Raw genomic sequence first — 20,526 nt, 5'->3', positions numbered from 1 at the left:
ACTGCCCACCTGTCAACACAAACCAGGACCTGAAGCTGGACTAAGTACAAGTCAGAGCAGTACATTTGCTGAGCCACTGAGGGAATTCCATGCCAGCCTTTTAGTAACAAGAAAATTAAACTTTTTGTGGGCTTTTGGTACACTTTAGTTTTAGAAAAAGCAAACAGAAAAGATGGGCTGAAAGGTAGTTGGCTGTATTCACAAAAGCAGCACATTTGGGGAAGGGAAAATGGGTGGGGAAGGCCCTTTAAAGAGACCCATCACTCAACTTGTGTAGGACTCTTAAGGTGGTGTTCATAATGGAAGCAAAAAAAGTGAATGGCCACAAGAGTCAATTGACATGTTTTTCAAACCCAGACACCAGACATCATTGGGTCAGTCATTGCTTGGCAGTTCAACATCATAAAAACCTCATGAAACTCTTGATGGATTCCAAGTGGTGGACTTCATGATGGTTTCTAAATGGGGACTGTCCAACTACTTTTCAAGGGGTCGGGAGCAGAGATTGTGAACCCACAAGACCTAACCCAGTTATGATTTTCTGCCAGAAAGAAGACTTCTTCCCTCTTCCTCGTGCTTTCAGCCGAAATGTAGAGTTATTCATATCAGGTGCATCCAAGTCTTGGGCCAATACCCTTCCAACCTCCTATTAATATCTTAAAAGAGTGACTTGAAAACAGAATATGCCAATAGAGAAGGATTCAACTTCAAAACAGTGAACAGCAATTTGAAGGCACCTACCATGCATCTACCAGTCCAACTGTGGAAACACTACCACACAATTTTATTAATTGGACATTCCTTCATCAATTCACAGATATTCATTCCCTACATTTTCTGGGGTTTAGCCCACATCAATACGTTTTATGCTAATTAAAAGGGTCTGACCTAGATCCTCTGTTAAGGCTCATCCTTTCATCTTCATGTGAGGCTATCAACATTTTAGAAATAATTGGCAATATTAAAAGAATGGTCAAAAATTGTTGATCATTTAATGCATGATTTTGATTCAAAAAAATCTTCAAAGTCTCTGCAAATTGAATCCATGAAAATGGTGTTTTTTCTTGTAAAATGGAAACGTGAAGCACATTTTAAAGCTTGCACCATCTTCTTAACACAGCATTCGTCTGCCATTCTGATGGCATGGCAGGCAAGCCAGCAACTTCTCTGCCTTACTTTGTAATAAAAACTTAATTTTCAGCTAGTTACTTAGGCATGCACAAGTCACACATCCAATATCCAATTCTTCCTCTCTCCCTCAGCGAAATAAAAAACTTGGGATAAAAAAAGGAATCTGGATGTGCACCTCAAGTGCTGTAACCTGCAGGGCTACAGATCAAACGCTGGAAAGTGGGATTAGGTTGGGTGGCTCATTTTTCAGCCGGCGCAGACACGATGGGCCGAGTGGCCTCTCTCTGTGCCGTGAGCTTTGATTCTATGCAAAAAAGTGCAAACAGAACCTTCCACTTTTCGCATCACATTACATTCCAGAGCGTATGAGCAAACAGGATAATCTGTTCACACTCATTAGACCATAAGACATAGGAGCAGAAATTAGGCCATTCGGCCCATCGAGTCTGCTCCGCCATTCAGTCATGGCTGATAAGTTTCTTAACCCCATTCTCCCGCCTTCTCCCCGTAACCTTTGATCCCCTTACCAATCAAGAACCTATATATCTTGGTCTTAAATACACCCAATGACCTGGCCTCCACAATTTAATAATTTCTATATGTCACATTTGCATTCCTCAAACTGGAGCCTTAGGGGCAATTTTAAACTAATCCACCCACTGCGGAACCCGGGGGGGGGGGTTGGGCAGAATGCCAGCTTTACACCCTGCTTGATATTGCTCTCCACCGACTTCAACAGAGAATAAAATTGGGCGGGTGGAAAACCAGCACTGCACCCGATTCTGTGGGATTCCCGGCTGGTGGGTCAGTTTAAAATTGCCCCTTTAAAGTTGATCTTTACCAACTCCATCCAGTCTACCTGAAGAGAGGGAAGAGAGAAGAGTACGCAATGCACTAGCATCCAAAAAAATGCTAACTATATCTAGCCCACGTCAAATGTGTGACAGTATATTACACACAGGGCAGGATTTTACGCTCCCGCTGTCGTCAATGGGATTTATAACGGCCCTCCGCATTTTACAGCCCCCGTCCCTGCCGAAACGGGGCCGTAAAATTCTGCCCATAGTAGGCACTCTAACATGATCTTCAGCTTCAGCTATAAGACATTTTGATCTGGTGGCAATTTGACCTTCAGAAAAAGCGATCTCACTCCTCTTCCCTCCCCCTCAGTATGAATTTTGTATTTTGGGACCAACATGAGAGCAACCATTAGGAATATAATGCCCACATAGTAGATAATCTTTGAAGCAAACAAACACCTGAAATACTGCACTAATATACAATGATCGCAAATCTAGCCCATGGTGGTTCCTATTCTGAACCTGTATTAAATCTAGGGACCCAAAAATATAGAATTCTTTATCTTAAAAAAATCAAGAAAGATCTTATGCAAGTACATTTACTCCACCATTTCGGAGTAGAAAATCAGACAATATCATTCCTCTACAAGTTCGTAAAAGTTAAGTAACTAGAAACTTTTAACAGCTGGATATAGCCATGTTAAATACCTGTATAGTTTATAGAGTACAAAATATGTGTCAATCATTTGCAAAGCTTCAAGTATGTTTTCGAAATGTAAAGCCATATTACTAACACTCTACACAATTCCCAGAATTGATTAGCTTTAAAACCAATGAAAACGATAATTTGGCAAAGATTAGCCGACAAAAAAGTAATTGATATTTACAATGACCAGGTTGTCCCATCTAAACATTTCGGTGTGACACAAGCCTACAATGAGGAGCTCAGCAACATTCACATTAGAATTCATATGCGAGTCTAATCATTTAAAGTATACTCAATACCCATCTATAATTTTAAAAAGCTTTTTCTTTGGTAAATTGAATTAAAGTATAAAATGATCTCATTGGGAATTAGACCATTAAAAAAACACTACAGCAATTACTTTTACTTTCCAAACTTGAAGAAGTTGGAAAGCACCGTGCCTATAATGGGCGCCTAAGAATCCAATATGGCAGGCAGCATCTGCTTGCTCAATACTCACAGGCTGGCATATCAGTTAGGACTTTTGCTTAAGTGTCAGGGTGTGCACCTGAAATTGGCATTAGGCCCTTTGCCTACGCCTCCTTTGCAATGACTGCAGCACGTGTTATGCACGTTATGGTCAGTTTCTTTAAGTGCTTAGTAGGCAAATCAACGGCCCTCGAAAGGACGTAAGGGGTGCTCCTCTTGGCTCCTCATTGAATGTGTGGGCTGCAGCCAGCCCCAGCCTGACTGCCTTCCATACCTTCTCCAGATCCTTCTAAGCCCCTCAACTGGCACTAGTGCTGATATTCTCACAGCCCTCCCTCATAGCCCCCCCAGCAATTCCCCCAACTCTCCCAGAAGCCCGCAGCTAATTGTTCATAAGCAAATGAGTCCACGTAGCAATTTGCCACGGTCTTACCAGCTGCCTTATTAGGCACAGACAGTGCACCAGGATTGCACACCAATTCTGACATGTTCCAATTTCTTGACCATTGATTCTTCTGTGAGGGTATTAATCAGCAGGCATTAGTTGCCTTCCAGCATCTCACCCAAGTGGTTATTATTCTTGTGTGAACTTTAATGTTGACAGATTATTTGACTGCAGAGACATCACAGTTGAGCCTTCCTGCCTTCACTCAATCTTCACCCAATCGCACTCCAGGATGGGTCACCCTAAAACCATCAGGTGTGGGAGGCCTGGCTGATTTCTCTACTCCAAAGGCAGATATGCCAATGGCAATTACAGCATCTCTGATGCAGTAAGTTAACTTAGTATAGCATGGCAATCAGACCCACAACCTTCCTGGCTTAACTACCACGAGACACGCGGAGTCATCTTACAACTGATAACTGTAGCATACTAATATGCAAATAACAAGTGTTTATGAACTTGATTCCTAAAAGGACTCAACTGTAACACCCCTACTACCATTCTGACTAAGATTAGCAAACTGCACAGACCAGTTATTGAACTCGGGATTTTCCCAGTCTATGTGGCTCAGTACCGCACTAGGCAGTGCACTTATTAACCGAGTAACTGAGGGAGCTATGCAGGGTATTTCTAAATTATACAATTCTACTAGATGTACAGTATATCAAAGGTACGAGATTGTATTATTCCTGACAATACAGACTGCCATAAAAATTTGCATGTCTTTTCTTAAAAATGTCTTATACAGTTGTGCAGCTTTGACATCAGAGTAACCTTAGACCAATATGATTTATAAAATATGCTTAAAAACATGGATTTTTCTTCTGCACAGGCCATTTTCTGTTGACTTGCATATATCTTATTATGTTATAACACTGTTACAGTATGTGTAGCAACCATTTGTGAAGTCATTTTTTTTTTAAAAAGCAGCACAGCTCCTCACAGAATGTACCCAGTCAGTGGCTTCTTGATGCAGGTCTCAAAATGCAAAGTATACAAACTCTGCAGGGACCTTGAAACATTAATCAACACTTTCAAGCAGCAGATGTAACACAGCTTGGCAAAATAAAATGGCGCATGCAAAAAGAGTAATGAAGTTTGAATGGCTTTTTCCCCAGTCACCTCCAAACGTCTTCTTATAAAAGTTGGTCTACGCTAATCTTCAGGAATTGAAAGAGGTTAAGATCCAGTTTGTTCCTATTTCAATATCTTCAGACCAGGAGGTGGCTGAGATACATTTTTTGCACGTCACTATAGAGTTTTTTTTTTGCTTTTTACACTTTTTTTACACTCCTGCCTTATGCTGGCACTACCACTACCTCCACCCCCCACTTCCTTTACCCATCTATAGCACTCAGTATTTAGAAAGCAGGATGCCAAGTCTGTATTAATGCGAGTAACTAGGGAGTGTGTTGCTGTGTCTAAGGAGAAACTTGTCCTCCTATTTTCCATGGCATGTGGAAGCAACTGACCTCCACTTAGCACCTTCCCTCTCAAGTCCACAATAGTACTGGTGCAACTTGACCTCTCCTGTTAAAAATTTTATGAGAGGCGAGGGATCAATCACCAAGATCTTTCCTCATTTACTACCTAGGATTGCCATCAAATTATGCACCTTTTCACAGTCAGCTGTATTAATTCTGCTAGTTTTCACAGTAACTGGTCTACTTCGAGATCCTTGCAAATTTATGAAGTGCTACACGTTTAAACCCCATCAGTGACACTCAAAATGTTAAACCATGCAACAAAAAAGAGATAAATATAATCAAGAGCATATGTGTCTGTCAAAAATAAGAACTTTTTTCTTTATCTGTTCTTTACAACCAGGACGCTTTCACTTAAATATATACAAACAGTCAACACTAATCTGACCAGGAGTGGAATTACCAAGAGTTTATGGCTGCTTGGGCTTGGATTGAATTGAGAGAAGCAAAGAGCATGGTCACCTCCAGGCCAGGTTTACAATTGGAGAGGCAATAGCTGGGCTCTTCTCTTCCCCACTTCCCGCAATGGAGGGACAGCTAGGCTTAGGTTTGCTTTTTAAGTTGCAAGTCCTGGTTTTGGATTATACAGCTGGTGCCAGTTTGGGTTTACTTACAAAGGTGCAAACAAGCACCTATGAGAATCTTTTGAATGGAGCACAAACGGCCATAAACTCAACTGCCTCTTCTTAAGTAACTAGATTCACTTTTAAATAGAAATCCCATTGGATGATAAGTGAGAACAAAAAAGGAATCAATGTTTTATTTATAATTCCTCAGACGTCAGATAGGGTCATTTCCTAAAACCTCTTTTACAAAGGAGGCCACATCTGTTTCGTTGGCATCGTGTATTTTGAAGAAGGGGTGCTCCTGTTGGGAAAAAAATGGAAAATTTTCACATGGACTGCAAAACTGGTAAATGCAACTCACTTTCAAAATGCAATGTTAGAAGGAGTGAAGGACTACTCACCATAAGGTCAATGTAGTTCATTCGATCTTTGGGGTTCTTCTTTAAACTAAGAAAGGTATAGGAATAAAATCAGAATTGGATATCTCAATATTAATGATGCTAGGTCAGAATTAGATATCTCAACATTAATAATGCTAGAATATGTCATGGGGTATCACAGCACTGCTACATACTGACAATTCCCTTGTCTCTGTAACGTCCTCGTGACGTACACACCTCTGATCAGAGCTCCTCCAATTCTGACCTCTTGTATGTATCGGATGTTCGTTGCCCCACCCAGTTTTCAGCTGCCTGGTCCCTAAACTCTGGAATTCCCACCCTGAATCTCTCCTCCTCTCTACATCTCCCATCTCCTTAAAACCTACCTCTTTGACAAATCTTTTGGTCACCTGCATAAATATCTCATGTGCAGGGGTGCCAAATTTTGTCAAATAACACTGCGAAACTTCTTGTGACTCGGTACTACATTAAAAGGTGCTAGATAAACATAAGTCGTTTAGTTTAGTCAGCATTAAAGTCTAAATTTAAGTACTGCGAAAGGTTATTCTGCTGTTTCTCAAAAACGTGAGGAGGATCTGTTAGCAGCAAGGGTTAGAACCAGTAGCTGAAGCAAACAAAAGGGTTTTCCCTTAATTACCTTGGGTATAACAAGCAAACATATGTAGATATCAAAGCAAGTGTCAAGACTCTCAAGAATATAGGGCAATCAAGAGATGACTTATAAGAGTAATTAGAAACACATGCTAAAAAATGTCTCGAATAAATATGAACAACAGTCAATTCATTATTGAGGAGTTATTGATGGTGATAACATTTTCACAAGGAGAAAGAATATGCCTACTTCTTGCCAACACTCACCAAGTTGGTTTTTAAAAAATAAAATTAATTTTGATATATTAGACCATACATTCTCTAGAGCACAAGCAAATTTGACAAGCATGATGTATAATTGATATACATATCTGAGAATACATGAGAGCCTTACAATGTTTTTAGTTTTTAAAATGAGGAAAAGGTGACATTTAACGTGTGTGAAACACTGCTCTAAAGTTGTCTCCCTCCATTTATAATTCGAATTTGCCCCCATCCCATCCATCCTCCATCCTGGCCTAAATGAGAAGCCAAGCAACGAGAACTTGATTTCTATATCATTATAGTCTGGCCAGTTTAAAAGTCCCAAGGCAAGAAGTAACACTTAAACATGTTTCCACGCTTCATAAGCTTACCATTGCGCTGTGAAATCCACAAATTCCTTGGAGAAGCGGTCTGCGGGTAATTGTGGGGAAGGCTCTTCCACAACTTGCTTTAGCTGTTGGAATGGTGTCCCCCAGGATTCGTAGGGAAACCGTAGGATAGCTAGTTCAATCTGCAACAATATTTTAAAAAACTCTATTTTAAAATATATACATATATAACAATTAACTGCAAAAAAAAACATGCTGTTACTCAGGGCTTTGTGCTACTAGCAATTATGTCACTGGTATATATATTAGCTACAGCAACACCAGTCTAACTGTACTCATACCTGATAGAAAACTGACCTTTGAATTTATTAATACAGTCCTTTCTTGTTATCAGCAGCTACAATACCACTCAAACAGGCCTGAGACTCTACTGCAGCATGAGGGAGGGCTGCACTGTTAAAGGTGCCGTTTCCCAGATGAGGCATTAAACCAAGGCTCTGTCTGCCCAAAGAACCTCAGAGAGGTTTTAAATTTTTTTGGCCTATTATTCTACCCTTTGACTCCTCCTGGGAAACATGTGTAAACTGTTGTTGGGGTGCAGTTCCACCAGCACTATAGCTCTCCTGTTCCTAACCTAAGTGGCTTTCCTTCGTGTCTGTATCTAGTTGGAGAGCATTAGCAGTCTGCTCAATTAGCCAGTCCTTTACACAAGTATCATCCGCATCCATGCACATCCAACAGGAATGATTACATATAAAAACAGAAAGTGCTGGAAATACTCAGCAGGTCTGGCAGCATCTGTAGGGAGAGAAACAGAGTTAATGTTTCGAGTGAAACATGACTCTTCTTGGGGTTCTGAAGAAGAGTCGTATTCAACTGGAAATGTTAACTCTGTTTCTCTCCCTACAGATGCCGCCAGACCTGAGTATTTCCAGCACTCTGTTTTATTTCAGACTTCCAGAATCCGCAGTATTTTGATGGTATTATAAGAGTAATGACAAGGTGGGATGGGGCAAGAATCTTGACTTTCCCATTCTACAGGCTAGGAATGCTGAGAAAAAGTGCCCTGATTGTTTCCCTGGCTAAGATTGCTTACAGGCTGGATATCAAAGCATGGGCCTTCTGATTTGTATGACTTAGTGCTGGACTGGATAGTGAATTGATCCACATGGCTGTTTTAAGTGGATGAACAATTAAAATAAAAATAAATTTTAAAATAGATGTTAGGAAGAACTTAATATGAAATGTGAAGGATGTTTGTGATGATCTACAAGTTATAAACATAAAGCATTTCAAAATGGGCTTGAAGTATGTGCATTAGAAGGACAAGCTTTGAGCCAAATGAACTGTTCTCACCCCTGACTGTATTCAAGTTTCTTTGATTTTAGAGTTGAAGGGGCTATGGGATGAGGCAGAGAGAAGGAAATGCTCGAAGGGGAAACACTGTCTTCACAACTGAAAATACAACTTCCTAAGATTTTCTATGGAATGTAACCCCTGAAAATCTTTCCATTAAGATTAAATAAGCTGATTTCATTACTAACCATTGTGATTCCTAAACTCCAGACATCAGACTTCACATTGTATCCTTTCTGGTTCAGATCTGGGTTAATCCTCTCAGGCTGTAAAATAAAATAAACTTGCACCATGATCAACTGACAGGAACGTATGGTGCAAATACCGCCACCATTGAAAAAGGGAGTGCACAAATAGTGTTACAGAACCATTAGAGCTCAACACTGACTAAGATGCAAAGTTCAGTAGGACCAACTTCGATCTCTGAAGATATTAAGACTTATAACTTTCCCCTCGCTCTTGGTTTCATAGAGCCAAATGCAGTTCATATTGCGCACAGGTCCACAATCACAAACCACTTATTATTAAGCTCTAACTTGGTAGCCTCCCCCTACACAGCAATCACAACAATTCAAAAAGCAATCACTGTGAAAAGCACAAGACATTTCAACATGGTTCAGGTTGCACGCGCCTCTACGTCAGAAGAATGCAGTTCAAGTCCCACTGCAGTGGCTTGAAATCAGGATCTAGGCCAGCAAGCCGGTGCAGGACTAAGGGGCTGGGTTGTCATTTTTCAGATAAGATGTTAAACTGAGGTCCTCACTACTCCTTCAGGTGGATGTAAAAGATCCTACTGCACTATTTCAAAGAAGAACCGGGGAGTTCTCGCTGGTGTCCTAGCCAATATTTATCCCTCAATCAATATCAGGAAAACAGATTAACTGGTCATTATCGCATTGGTGTTTGCTGGACCTTGCCTAGTGTCAACTGATTGTTGTAATGTAGGGAATACAGCAATGACAATTAAGTAAAGCACTTTTATTGGCTGTAAAGTGTTTTGGAGTTTTATATGGTCTTGAAAGGCAGTGTGCTTTTTTCCCCCCATTGTATCCCTTTAGCTGAAAATTAAAGTAGACAAACCACACAGTGGTGTCTCTACTGATCCTTTCACCCTGTAAGGTACAAGTTGTACCTCATCATGTCTTTCTTTCTTGTTTCTTTAAGGGTGACCAGTGTGAGACATTGAAAATTTACATTGATATGGTAGGCAGCTGGCGGGTCCTTCTATCAAGGATTGGAGAACACTGTTCAGACAGTGCAGAAGGGGCTATACTTAACTACACTTGAATTGAGAGCACTTGATGGCCAACTGAGAAAGTGTTCCATTTGTACTGACACCCAGCCCATCAATGAGTACAAATATTCACTGAGAAACATACAGTGCTCTAGGCTGATATAAACACTAGAGGACAAGATACATAATTCCAAGTATACACTCACAGCCATGTACGGTTTGCAACCTGCGTCCATTGTTTTGGCAACTGAGTCTACTAGATATCCACTAATGCCGAAGTCGCACATTTTCACATGACCTTCTTTGTTGATAAGAACATTTGAAGGTTTCACATCTGTAAAGGATAACTAATGTTAAATATCAGTTATGTGGATAATTATTTCAGTATCAATATGCCCCCCTGAGAAGAGGGGACAAGAGAGGGGGATAAATTAATATTGAATTAATATTAAGATTAAAATTTCATAAAGTGTGGGACAAATCACAGAGCTATTTAAAAATCACAAAAACATGTTGTCTCCTGGCTATTGTTTACCTACATACAGGGCAGGTAAAAGTACACTCCAGACCATAGAGGACATGAGGCCCACTTACAGGAGTGTTTGATGACACTGTATCAGTGCACAATTTTTAATCTAGAAAGTGAGAAAACTACAGCAAGATGCATCAACACACATTTCACGAGAGCATATTGTTTATTCAAAAGGAAATATTACAGGTACTTTTGCCAATTATGTACATTTCTTGCATTTCATTTGATAATTAGCCACAATCTGTCTATTTAGAGCATCAATTCCCATTCTTTACTACTGGTTCGACCTACTACAAAGCCAGAAACTAAAGGCAAAGGCCAGTGCTACAACGCACAGAGCTTTTGCATCTTACTTTGATTGCTTGCTACAAAATTAAACATTGGTTTTGAAACTGAAGCTGTTTTCAATTCTAAAATTAAAGCTAAATGATGAGGATATTGTAGGATATTTCAGCTTTATTTGGCCTTAATGTCTATAAGCGTTCATTAACTCTCCTCTTTCCTCAACTGTCTCTAGGAAACGGGTAGAATGTATCATTTTTAATTGAGTAGTATGTTGTTGCTTCTTTGCCATGGTAACACAAGAGCTGTAAGAGGGAGATACCAAGCTTAGGCCAGATCCTACCCCACATGAATAGCTCAGATCGTCAATGCAGACCTCCTTAACACAACTCTAACTGCCAGCCGCAGGGCAGCACTGAGAGGATATAGTTTGTGGCCAAAAGGCACAGAGGAAAGAAAGAAAAATTACTGTAATAAACAGTGCAGGTTTTATTCAAAAACTTTTACTGAAAAAACCCTCCAAATTAATGACACAATCCAATGATACTCTAGCAGCACCTTGCTGCCACCTACTGCAGTGAACATTTTTACTCTCAATTAACTTGAGCAGGACATACTTCACTCATTTGTGCCTGTCTGAAATGGCAGCACTCACCTCTGTGAATCACCGACAGCTTGCTATGCAGGTGTTCTAATGCTTTTACAATCTGTAAAGGAAAAAAAGCACAAAAACAAACCTTTACTGACTTTCCATACATACTGCAACACTGTTGTCAATACCACGCAGCTTTCCAAAATGGGGCACGTTCCTTATGGTGTAAAAGTACAGAACAATTGTTGAATAAAACATTATAAACCAACAAGTGGTCTGGCAAAGGATATCTTTCAAATGTTGACCCGTTGTTTGTCTTTTGAGGTGCTGATGGATCTGTTGTACATCTCCAGCATGTGCTGGACATTTTAAATGAACCAGACTTTGCAATCCCTTAAACACATCCTTATTAAGAGGCATGGCTTTTGTTATCAAAGGGATAATTACAAGCATGCTGCATTTTCACCACAAGCAAGTGATGTGGCAGCACTCTTTTGTCACAACCTGAGAAAATGTACGTCAGTGCATTGACGAATTTAAGGCATACGTTTTCTTGTCTTTGTCAGCAATTGATGAGGTAATTATGAATTGGCTGAGTGACTTTTCTTTTTTGTGTGGGAGAAGGAAAACTGTCTTGCACCTTATTTTCATGGTATCAGTAGGGGGGGTTAAAATATGCATCTCATTACCTGTACCAGCAGGCCAAACAAGATTGACACACATTTTTCTATATGTCTTAGTTCTGATGAAGGGTCATACGGACTCGAAACGTCAACTGTATCCCTCTCCGCAGATGCTGTCAGACCTGCTGAGTTTTTCCAGGTATTTTTGTTTTTGTTCTAGATTTCCAGCATCTGCAGTATTTTGCTTTTGACTCATACTAATTGTTAAGTGCACCAAGCATACACTGAAACACCTAAAACAAAGGTGAGACTAGTAGTGGGATTTTACAGCACTAACTAGAAGGAATAAAGGAAGGTAGGTAAACAGAACAACAGGTAATTTTGATAGTGTGATAGTGTAAAACAGGTGATAGTAAATTAGCAACCTATTTTTTATTCCATTAAAGTCACTGGGAGAGATGTTAAACAGGCTGCTGATTCCCAAGGCCCATTTTACACCAGCACACAAAGTCAAAATTTGCCCTGAAGTGAAGAGACCTGCTTGCTGTTTTCATGATGAAGAAGCTAATGGGTTTAATAACCTATTAACCTGCTTTAAATGTTTGATATGTGTGAAATGATGCATATTTTATGAATTTTTAAGGAGGTAAATGGCCAATATTCTATTTATGTCCTGAAAATTCAGACAAACACAGGCACTGGCAGGCCCGTTTCAAATGCAGTTTCATGTACGTCATTATTCTGCAGTTCGAAAATGGTATGTGGCACAAACACAAAACACTGTTGTAATGCACTGGGAAGCTTTATATAAGCTGAGCTCAGGTACATGCTGCTGCAATTCCCTATGTGTCGGCAGATTCATTCTTCCATATATATATTCACAGTTTTGCCACAAATAAATAGTGAGTGAGGAAACCATCTCCCAAGGTTTTCAAACACTCAAAAACACAACAACCAAATGTACAACCTGGCTGCCATGTTAGCATTTGACCCCTAAACTTGGGAGCAACTCCCAGCAGAGTCTTACACATCCAAGCTACATTGTGTTGAAACTCTCTGAAGTAACCTGGGAGCACTTGGTTTTGAACTATGCTGGGTCTACGTATTACCTAACTACAGCTCACAAATTAATTTGAACTGTTTTCTTTTTTGACAGGATTTACTAGAAGGGATCCAAGTAAACAGTATTTTTTGACGGGCAAGTAATGAGCAGAGTCAAAACTACTGCATGTTATATAATTACTGGGCTGGTTAGCTTAGCTGGTTAGAATGTGATGCTAAAGACTGAAAACACATGAGAACATAAGAAATAGAAGCTGTCCCTTCGAGCCTGCTGTTCCAGTCAACAGGACCATGGTTGATGTTCTACCTCAATTCCAGCATCCCCACTCTCCCCATATTCCTTAATTTTCTTAATACCCAAAAATCTATCAACCGCTGTCTTGAATACACTCAATGACTGACCATCCACAGCTTTCCAAAGATTCACAGCCCTTTGAGTGAAGAAATTTCTCTTCAACTCAGTCCTAAATGTCCGCCCTAATTCTGATAGTGTGACCCCATGTTCTAGACTCTCCAGCCACGGAAACATTTTCTCATCATCTACCTTGTCAAGGCCTTTAAGAATTTTGTGTGTTTCAATGAGACCACCTCCCATTCTTCTAAACTTCAGGGACTATAGGCTGAGTCTGCTCAATCTCTCCTCAATGGACAATCCCCTCTCTCGGGAAACAGTCTAGTGAATGCTGACCAGTAATTCTAGGACTTCTTCAGTGAGTCAATATCAACATGAAACTGAGCCATACATACAGAGAAGGATGATCATCCCACTGCAATGTTCAATCCCCCACCCTCCCTGTGATGCTGGACTTGTCCACTCCCCAGCTGCTTTCCAGCTTGATAAACAGCTAGCCTGGGAAACCTGCTGAGATGATTTAAAACAGATCCTACCATTAAATTCAGCAGGATCTACAGAAAACCCTCACAGGTAAACAGTCCGCAAAGCTTGTCCTCCTGCAGCTCTCTTCCCAGCTTCAAGTTAACAGAATCCATAGGTTCAAAATTAAATTGAAAAGTCCCTTCCTCATCTGTAATTTCCTTGCATTAGGAAAACAGGTATTGTAAATGCTAAATTCTCAACAGGTTGGGCTGGAGGCTGTTAAACATGCCAATGAATCTCCATTGCTCGTAAATGCTTGGCTGGCTTTTTAAAAAAAAAACTGTGTATTCCATTCCCTAACACCTTGATCAACACAAAATTCATTGCCAAAAAATAGTTTTAGGAGATGCAAGGGAAAGCAGCATACATTGATCTTTATTCATTGTGAAGCTCAGGTGTCACAGGGAGCCATGCAATGCAAACATGAAAGGCACTTATTGATTTACATGTGAAGGATCCACAAGTGTATTTATTTAACTGTTTTAAAATAGAATAGATGCGTTTAGTCATTGGAGTAAAATGCATCAAACATTTTGGTAAACAGTATTATCTAAGCCTACCAAAGAGCCACCAACGTGGACCTCGAGATGCAAAGGTTAATTGGACAGTGAATTCAGAATCCATCAGAACACCAAACTTACAGACACAGCTATTTTCCCCAAAATGTCCTCCGGGAATGTTTTCTCTTTCTCAATCACATTTTTGTAAAATTTATCCAGTGAGGTGTCCAGTAGTTCCATACATATCCACACATCGCCCTGAAATAAAGAACAAGACCACCCAAAAAATTATAAACACTAAGACCAAACATCTTAAAGTTTTTACATTTCTATTGTACTTTTTCTGCTACATTGAATAAACAGCCGCTGAGTTTCAAAAGGTTTATCATTCTCCAACTGCACAGCAATCCTTTGCCTCAGAGTCCAGCTTGATCTTGTGGTAGAGACGCTGAGGAAAAGAATTTCTTAAGAAGCTGAGCTTCTACTTCCTTTAATAATTTGGAGGAATTTATTATCTAATTCAAGTGTACAAGATACAAATATCTTTAATTTACATTTAGCGTTTATATCATTTAGGGATTAAACACAAAATATATGCTAACACTTTATTGCAGCACTAGGGAGCACTGCACTGTTGGAGATTTTCAGATGAGCCATTTGCCCTCTCAGATGGTTGATAAAGATCCCACAGCACCATTTCAAAGAACAGCATGGGAGATATCCCTGACATCCTGACCAATATTTATCCCTCACTCAACATCACATTAAAACAGATTATCTGGCCAGTATCATGCTACTGTTTGTGGGACCTTGCTGTGTGCAAATTGGCTGCCATGTTTTCCAAGTTCACTATGCTTCAAAAGTACTTCTTTGTCTGTAAAGCACTTTGAGATATCCTGAGGCTATAATAGCCTCCATACAAATGCAAGTCTTTCTTTCTTGAAGATATTTGAGGGGTTCTAATACAGTAAATAAAGAGAAATTGTTTCCACTGGCGGGAGGATCAGTGACCAGAAAACACAGTTTAAGGGAACTGGCAAAAGAAGCAGAGAGGAGATGAGTAGATTCAATAGTAATTTTCAAAGGGATGTGGATAAATACTTGAAATAGAAATTATCACACAGAATCACAGAATCACAGTGCAGAAGAGGCCCTTTGGCTCATCGAGTCTGCACAGACACGTGAGAAACACCTGACCTACCTACCTAATCCCATTTACCAGCACTTGGCCCATAGTCTTGAATGTTATGATGTGCCAAGTGCTCATCCAGGTACTTTTTAAAGAATGTGAGGCAACCCGCCTCCACCACCCTCCCAGGCAGTGCATTCCAGACTGTCACCACCCTCTGGGTAAAACATTTTTTCCTCACATCCCCACTAAATCTCCTGCCCCTCACCTTGAACTTATGTCCCCTCGTGACTGACCCTTCAACTAAGGGGAACAGCTGCTCCCTATCCACCCTGTCCATGCCCTTCATAATCTTGTACACCTCGATCAGGTCACCCCTCAGTCTTCCCTGCTCCAACGAAAACAACCCAAGTCTATCCAGCCTCTCTTCATAACTTAAATGTTTCATCCCAGGCAACATCCTGGTGAATCTGCTCTGCAGCCTCTCCAGTGCAATCACATCCTTCCTATAATGTGGCGACCAGAACTGCACACAGGACTCCAGCTGTGGCCTCACCAACGTTCTGTACAACTCCAACATGACCTCCCTACTTTTATAATCTATGCCTCGATTGATAAAGGCAAGTGTCCCATATGCCTTTTTCACCACCCCACTAACATGCCCCTCCGCCTTCAGATATCTATGGACACACACGCCAAGGTCCCTTTGTTCCTCAGAACTTCCTAGTGCCATGCCGTTCATTGAATACTTCCTTGGAAAAGAGCAGGGACAATAGGACTAACTAGATAGCGTTAGAGGAGACGGTAGAGGCATGATGGTCCAAAAGGCCTCCGTGTGTTGTGTGATTCTATGTTCCGTGATATTAATATGGCACTAGAGAGAAAAGCCACATTAATACTTCTCTAAAGTCTTGTTATGTGACGCCTGAAGACGACCTTACAGTGATTAAGAGATGGTTGCAAAAAAAAAATCATTCTCTTGTGTACTGCTAATGAGAAGCTCATGCAGAACATTTCATTAAAATGAATACAGGTTGCTGCAGGAGAGTTAAGCTGGTTACTCTCTGTGTTAATTCATGTAGGTCTAGTATCAGCTAAACAATTAGCCATGTGTTATACAGCTTTGTGCAGCCTGGCCACATTCGTTCATCGCCTGACTACACCATATTGATGTGAGAATAGCCAGTCAATAATATCAAACAGCACTTTATCCTCATTAGGCCAGTTGTTAACTCATTATCAAGAAAGTAATTTTGAAACCAATCCTAATGCAAGCACAGGAGTGCACTTAGAACTGTATTAAACCAAAGGCATCCTTCTGAAGACCAAAGGGAAAAAAATCGTCCTCATTCCGATTATCAGAGTTTGTGGGATTAACAAACACTATTTTAAATTGATGCAATTAAATGATTCAATGTTAAAAATCTCATCCCCTGTTTCTGAATCCCCCCATGGCCTTCTCCGCCCCTATCTCTTTAATCTCCTCCAGCCCTACATCCCTCAAAATTTATTTGCATTCCTCCAATTCTGGTCTCTTAAACATCCCCAATTTTAATTCCTCCACCACTGGTTACTGTGTCTTTGGCTGTCTAGCCCCAAGCACTGGAATTCCCTCCCTAAACCTCTCCACCTCTCTATCTATCTCTCTTTAAGATACTCCTCAAAACCTCCCTCTTTGTCCCGGCTTGCCTTAAGGTCCCTTTATATGGCTTAGTGTCAAATTTTGTTTTACAATGTTCCAGTGAGGCATTGTGGGACTTTTTAAAGGCACTATATAAATTCAAGTTGTTGTACTATTACCTCCATAGGTCTAATGCGTTGCAGTGGATTCCAATCTGTGTCTACAAGCATATTTGGATTTATATGGCACCTTTAAGGTAGAAGAAAATACCTAAGGCACTTCACTGAGGTGTATGGAAAAGGGACGCCAAGCCAAAGAATGAGAGATTAGTAGGGCTGATGAAAAGTTAAGAAAAATATTCTTTAAAAAGTTAAATAAAATACAGAAAAGTAATTTTAGATTTTTGACTCAATTTACCAATATTAATATACAGGGAAAAGTTGGAAACAAAAGCTAGATTAAAATTAGAACGAAATTTCTTAAGACTGGAAATAAAATGGCTAAATAGTGCAGGTCAAAACTCAGCTTCAATTAAACTAGAGTCTGGCTGGATTCAACTTTTGAAAATCAAAATCCCCTCAGGGAAAAGATACACCGATCGGCAAACATATTAGTATTTGAATAGTATTGTGCTAATACTAATAATAATGATAAAATAGACAGGTAATGACTCAACAAAGGCTCAACAAAGGACTGAACAATGTGTGGTATGCGAATATTGAGATGGTATCAGCTATGAAATATCAGAATTCCTGATGCATTCACTATAAAGTATGCAGTAAAACATTATTTTGATTCAAAGATTGCCCTCCATTCCCATCTATTAGAGTAGACATTAATCACAAAAGTCAAAGTAAACTCATTTGGAGCTATTTTCCTTCTCTCAAAAGATGGTGGGAGAGTAATGGCGCTTTGATTGGCCTATAAGAAGATTCTCAACCTCCATTTTGAAGCCAAAAAGTTCTCCTCCCCCAAAATTTCCATTAAACATTTCTCACTACCTCTCGAAACAGAGCTCCATAGAACGTAACTGTGTAGAAGCAGTCAACAGTTCTCATTGAGATATCGAGGTCCATTAGCAATCTCTTCTGCTCCTGGCTGTTCACAGTTGCCCGGATTCTCTGAAAAACAAAATGACAAAAAGTGCACATTAAAATTGTTTTATTCCAAAGCTCTCCCTGATGGCTTCAGTGGACAAATGTGTCAGTTGGTAAATGACTTAACTTTAGCCAAGGTAACAGTAAGAACACAAGTGGCCACAACACTGCTGGGCTAGAGAAGGGACAAAATTTGCTACAAATCCTGCTCCTGATTGCTCTCCAGTGACCCCGAACAAGAGTGTGTGGACATTACACAAAAAAAAACTTGCATTAATATAGCACATCCAAATATCCCAAAGCACTCTATAGTCAATTAAGTATTTCTGAAGTGTAGTTACTTTTATAATATAGTTTTGCGCATAGCAAACTCCCAAGAACAGCAATGTGATAGTGATCAGATAACCAACATCACCAAAACAGGTTAAAGGATGAATATTGGTCAGGATACTGAGGATAATGCCAAAAAGTGCTGGAAAAACTCAGGGTTAAAGTTTTGAGTCCGATATGACTTTTCTTCGGAACTTGGGCAGAATTCTCCAGTCAGCGAGCCAGGACGGTGTCTGCTCGCCGACATGTAAAATGACGTGCGGTGACGTCGGGGGTACGTCAGTTCAGCAGGTGTGCAGCTGAGTCGGCTGCACACCCGCTGAACTGTTAACAGCCTATTAAGGCCATTTAAATAGTCATTAACTCAATTAAATGAGCTGCCCAACCTTAAGGCTGGCGGGCAGGCGAAGAGCCCAGGCGACCTTCGCATTTTTCATGAAACCTCATCCAAGGGTGGGATGGGGTTTCATGAATTGTTTTAAAATGTAATAAAAATTTTTACATTAATTCTTTGACATGTCCCAGCTCATGTGACAATGTCACATGAGGGGACGTTTCAAAAGTTTTTTCCTTCCTTTATTTAAACTTACACATGTCAAACGGATCTTCCTGAGGCACCTCCGTGCCTCAAGGAGATCTCTGCACTCTTTCGCGTGCATGTGCGAATGAGCGAAGCTGCGCGTGAAAGAGCGCAGGGAACTACTCAGGGGATCCCCCCCCCCTGCCCGCACAGGGAGCACACAGCGCTTCCGGGTGCGCATCACGATGGGTGGGCTTTAATTAGCCCGCCCATGTAAAATGGTGGCACGTCTCCAATCGGGGGTGCCGATTGGGTTCGCGCCCGCCACCGCCCACCCCCGCCGACGGGGGGAAAATTTTTCCCTTGGTTCTGAAGAGGAGTCATATTGGACTCTGTTACTCGCTCCACAGATGCTGCCAGAACTGCTGAGTTTTTACAGCACTTTGTTTTTATTTCAGATCTCCAGCATCCATAATATTTTGTTTTTATATTACTGAGGATAACTCCCCTGTCCTTCTTCAAAATAGTACTATGGGATCTTTTACATCCATCTGAGGGGACAGATGAGACCTTGGTTTAATGTCTTAACCTTAGTGCTGCATGCGAATGTCAGCCTCGATTTTGTGCTCAAGTCTCTGGATTGGGACTTGAACCCATAAATAACATTCTGACTCGGAGGCTGGAGTACGACAGCTGAGTTACAGCGAACATGGTTATTACAGTTAGAGAGATAGAAATAGATTCCCATGCCATATGCTTTGACCATTATATTGTGCATATTCTATAATAACAAATTGGAGCAAAAAGAGTAGGGAAAAAAAGTTGTTTTGGTAAAACTTTAGAATGTGGACAGAAAGAGAGTCGTGACGTTTCCCGGCTCCGTGAATCTAGCCAGAAAAAGAAAAAAAGGCCTGGAAACTGGGATTTTTATTCCTGGGGTGCAGGCTGGATTGAAAGTCAGTCCCACCACCCCCGAAACGAGTGCGGAGGCTGCCCAGATGCAGAGGCAAGTTGGCCAAAAGGCCTGCCTCTGTGCACAGCACTGTGTGAAAGGTTGAAAAAAAAACAATGAAACAAAAAACATCCCTCCAACCCTCAGCCTGCCTCACCCCCACATACTCCCCATGCCAAATCCATGCCGCCTCATACCCTGTACCAGCCCCCACCCTCATTTTCAACCTATGCCTCTGTACCCACCCCCACAACCTCTCATACCCTCCATGCCAACCTATGCCCCTGTACCCAAGCAAGCAATTTTATTTTCAAAAATTTAAAGGGCAGGTCTTTTAAATTCCTCGCCAACATGATAGCTCCCTTTGACAGTCCAAACAGGTCCCTTTCACAGCAGATGCTTCTGACAGTTTTAGTATTTGATTTTGACAGGTCTGTTGACAGTTCCAATGAGCTTGACAGTAATGAGTTTATGCACTTTTTACACACACATATGCCTACTTTTAACAATTTCAACTAGATTCCTATGTCATAGGGCACCTGACCTCTCCCAAAGTTGTCCCAAGATCAGATCCAAAGATGTATCTTACCTCTCCAAAGGGGCAAACGAAAAAGGCTATCCAAACAAATCCACC

At 40.7% G+C, this 20,526-nt stretch overlaps 1 protein-coding gene across 4 annotated transcripts in view; it reads right to left on the bottom strand.

The window, feature by feature from the left end:
• Positions 1–5,098: 5,098 nt before the first annotated feature.
• The window catches only part of LOC144690765 (dual specificity mitogen-activated protein kinase kinase 3-like), a 104,355-nt gene continuing 88,927 nt past the window's right edge, over positions 5,099–20,526 (bottom strand). For all 4 annotated transcript variants that reach the window (XM_078558572.1, XM_078558571.1, XM_078558574.1 and 1 more), the window contains 8 exons: positions 17,995–18,114; positions 14,385–14,501; positions 11,245–11,296; positions 9,982–10,109; positions 8,730–8,807; positions 7,228–7,367; positions 6,002–6,047; positions 5,099–5,901 (listed from right to left, as the gene is read on the bottom strand). In XM_078558572.1, coding sequence (XP_078414698.1) covers positions 5,815–5,901; positions 6,002–6,047; positions 7,228–7,367; positions 8,730–8,807; positions 9,982–10,109; positions 11,245–11,296; positions 14,385–14,501; positions 17,995–18,114 — 768 coding nt within the window. In that variant the 3' untranslated portion in view covers positions 5,099–5,814. The remainder of the gene's footprint in view (positions 5,902–6,001; positions 6,048–7,227; positions 7,368–8,729; positions 8,808–9,981; positions 10,110–11,244; positions 11,297–14,384; positions 14,502–17,994; positions 18,115–20,526) is intronic.

The sequence above is a fragment of the Cetorhinus maximus genome, chromosome 15 (genome assembly GCF_964194155.1).
Source record: "Cetorhinus maximus chromosome 15, sCetMax3.hap1.1, whole genome shotgun sequence".
Lineage (NCBI taxonomy): Eukaryota > Metazoa > Chordata > Chondrichthyes > Lamniformes > Cetorhinidae > Cetorhinus > Cetorhinus maximus.
The sequence above is the reverse complement of the archived record's forward strand: the minus strand, read 5'-3'. Positions and strand labels throughout refer to the sequence as shown.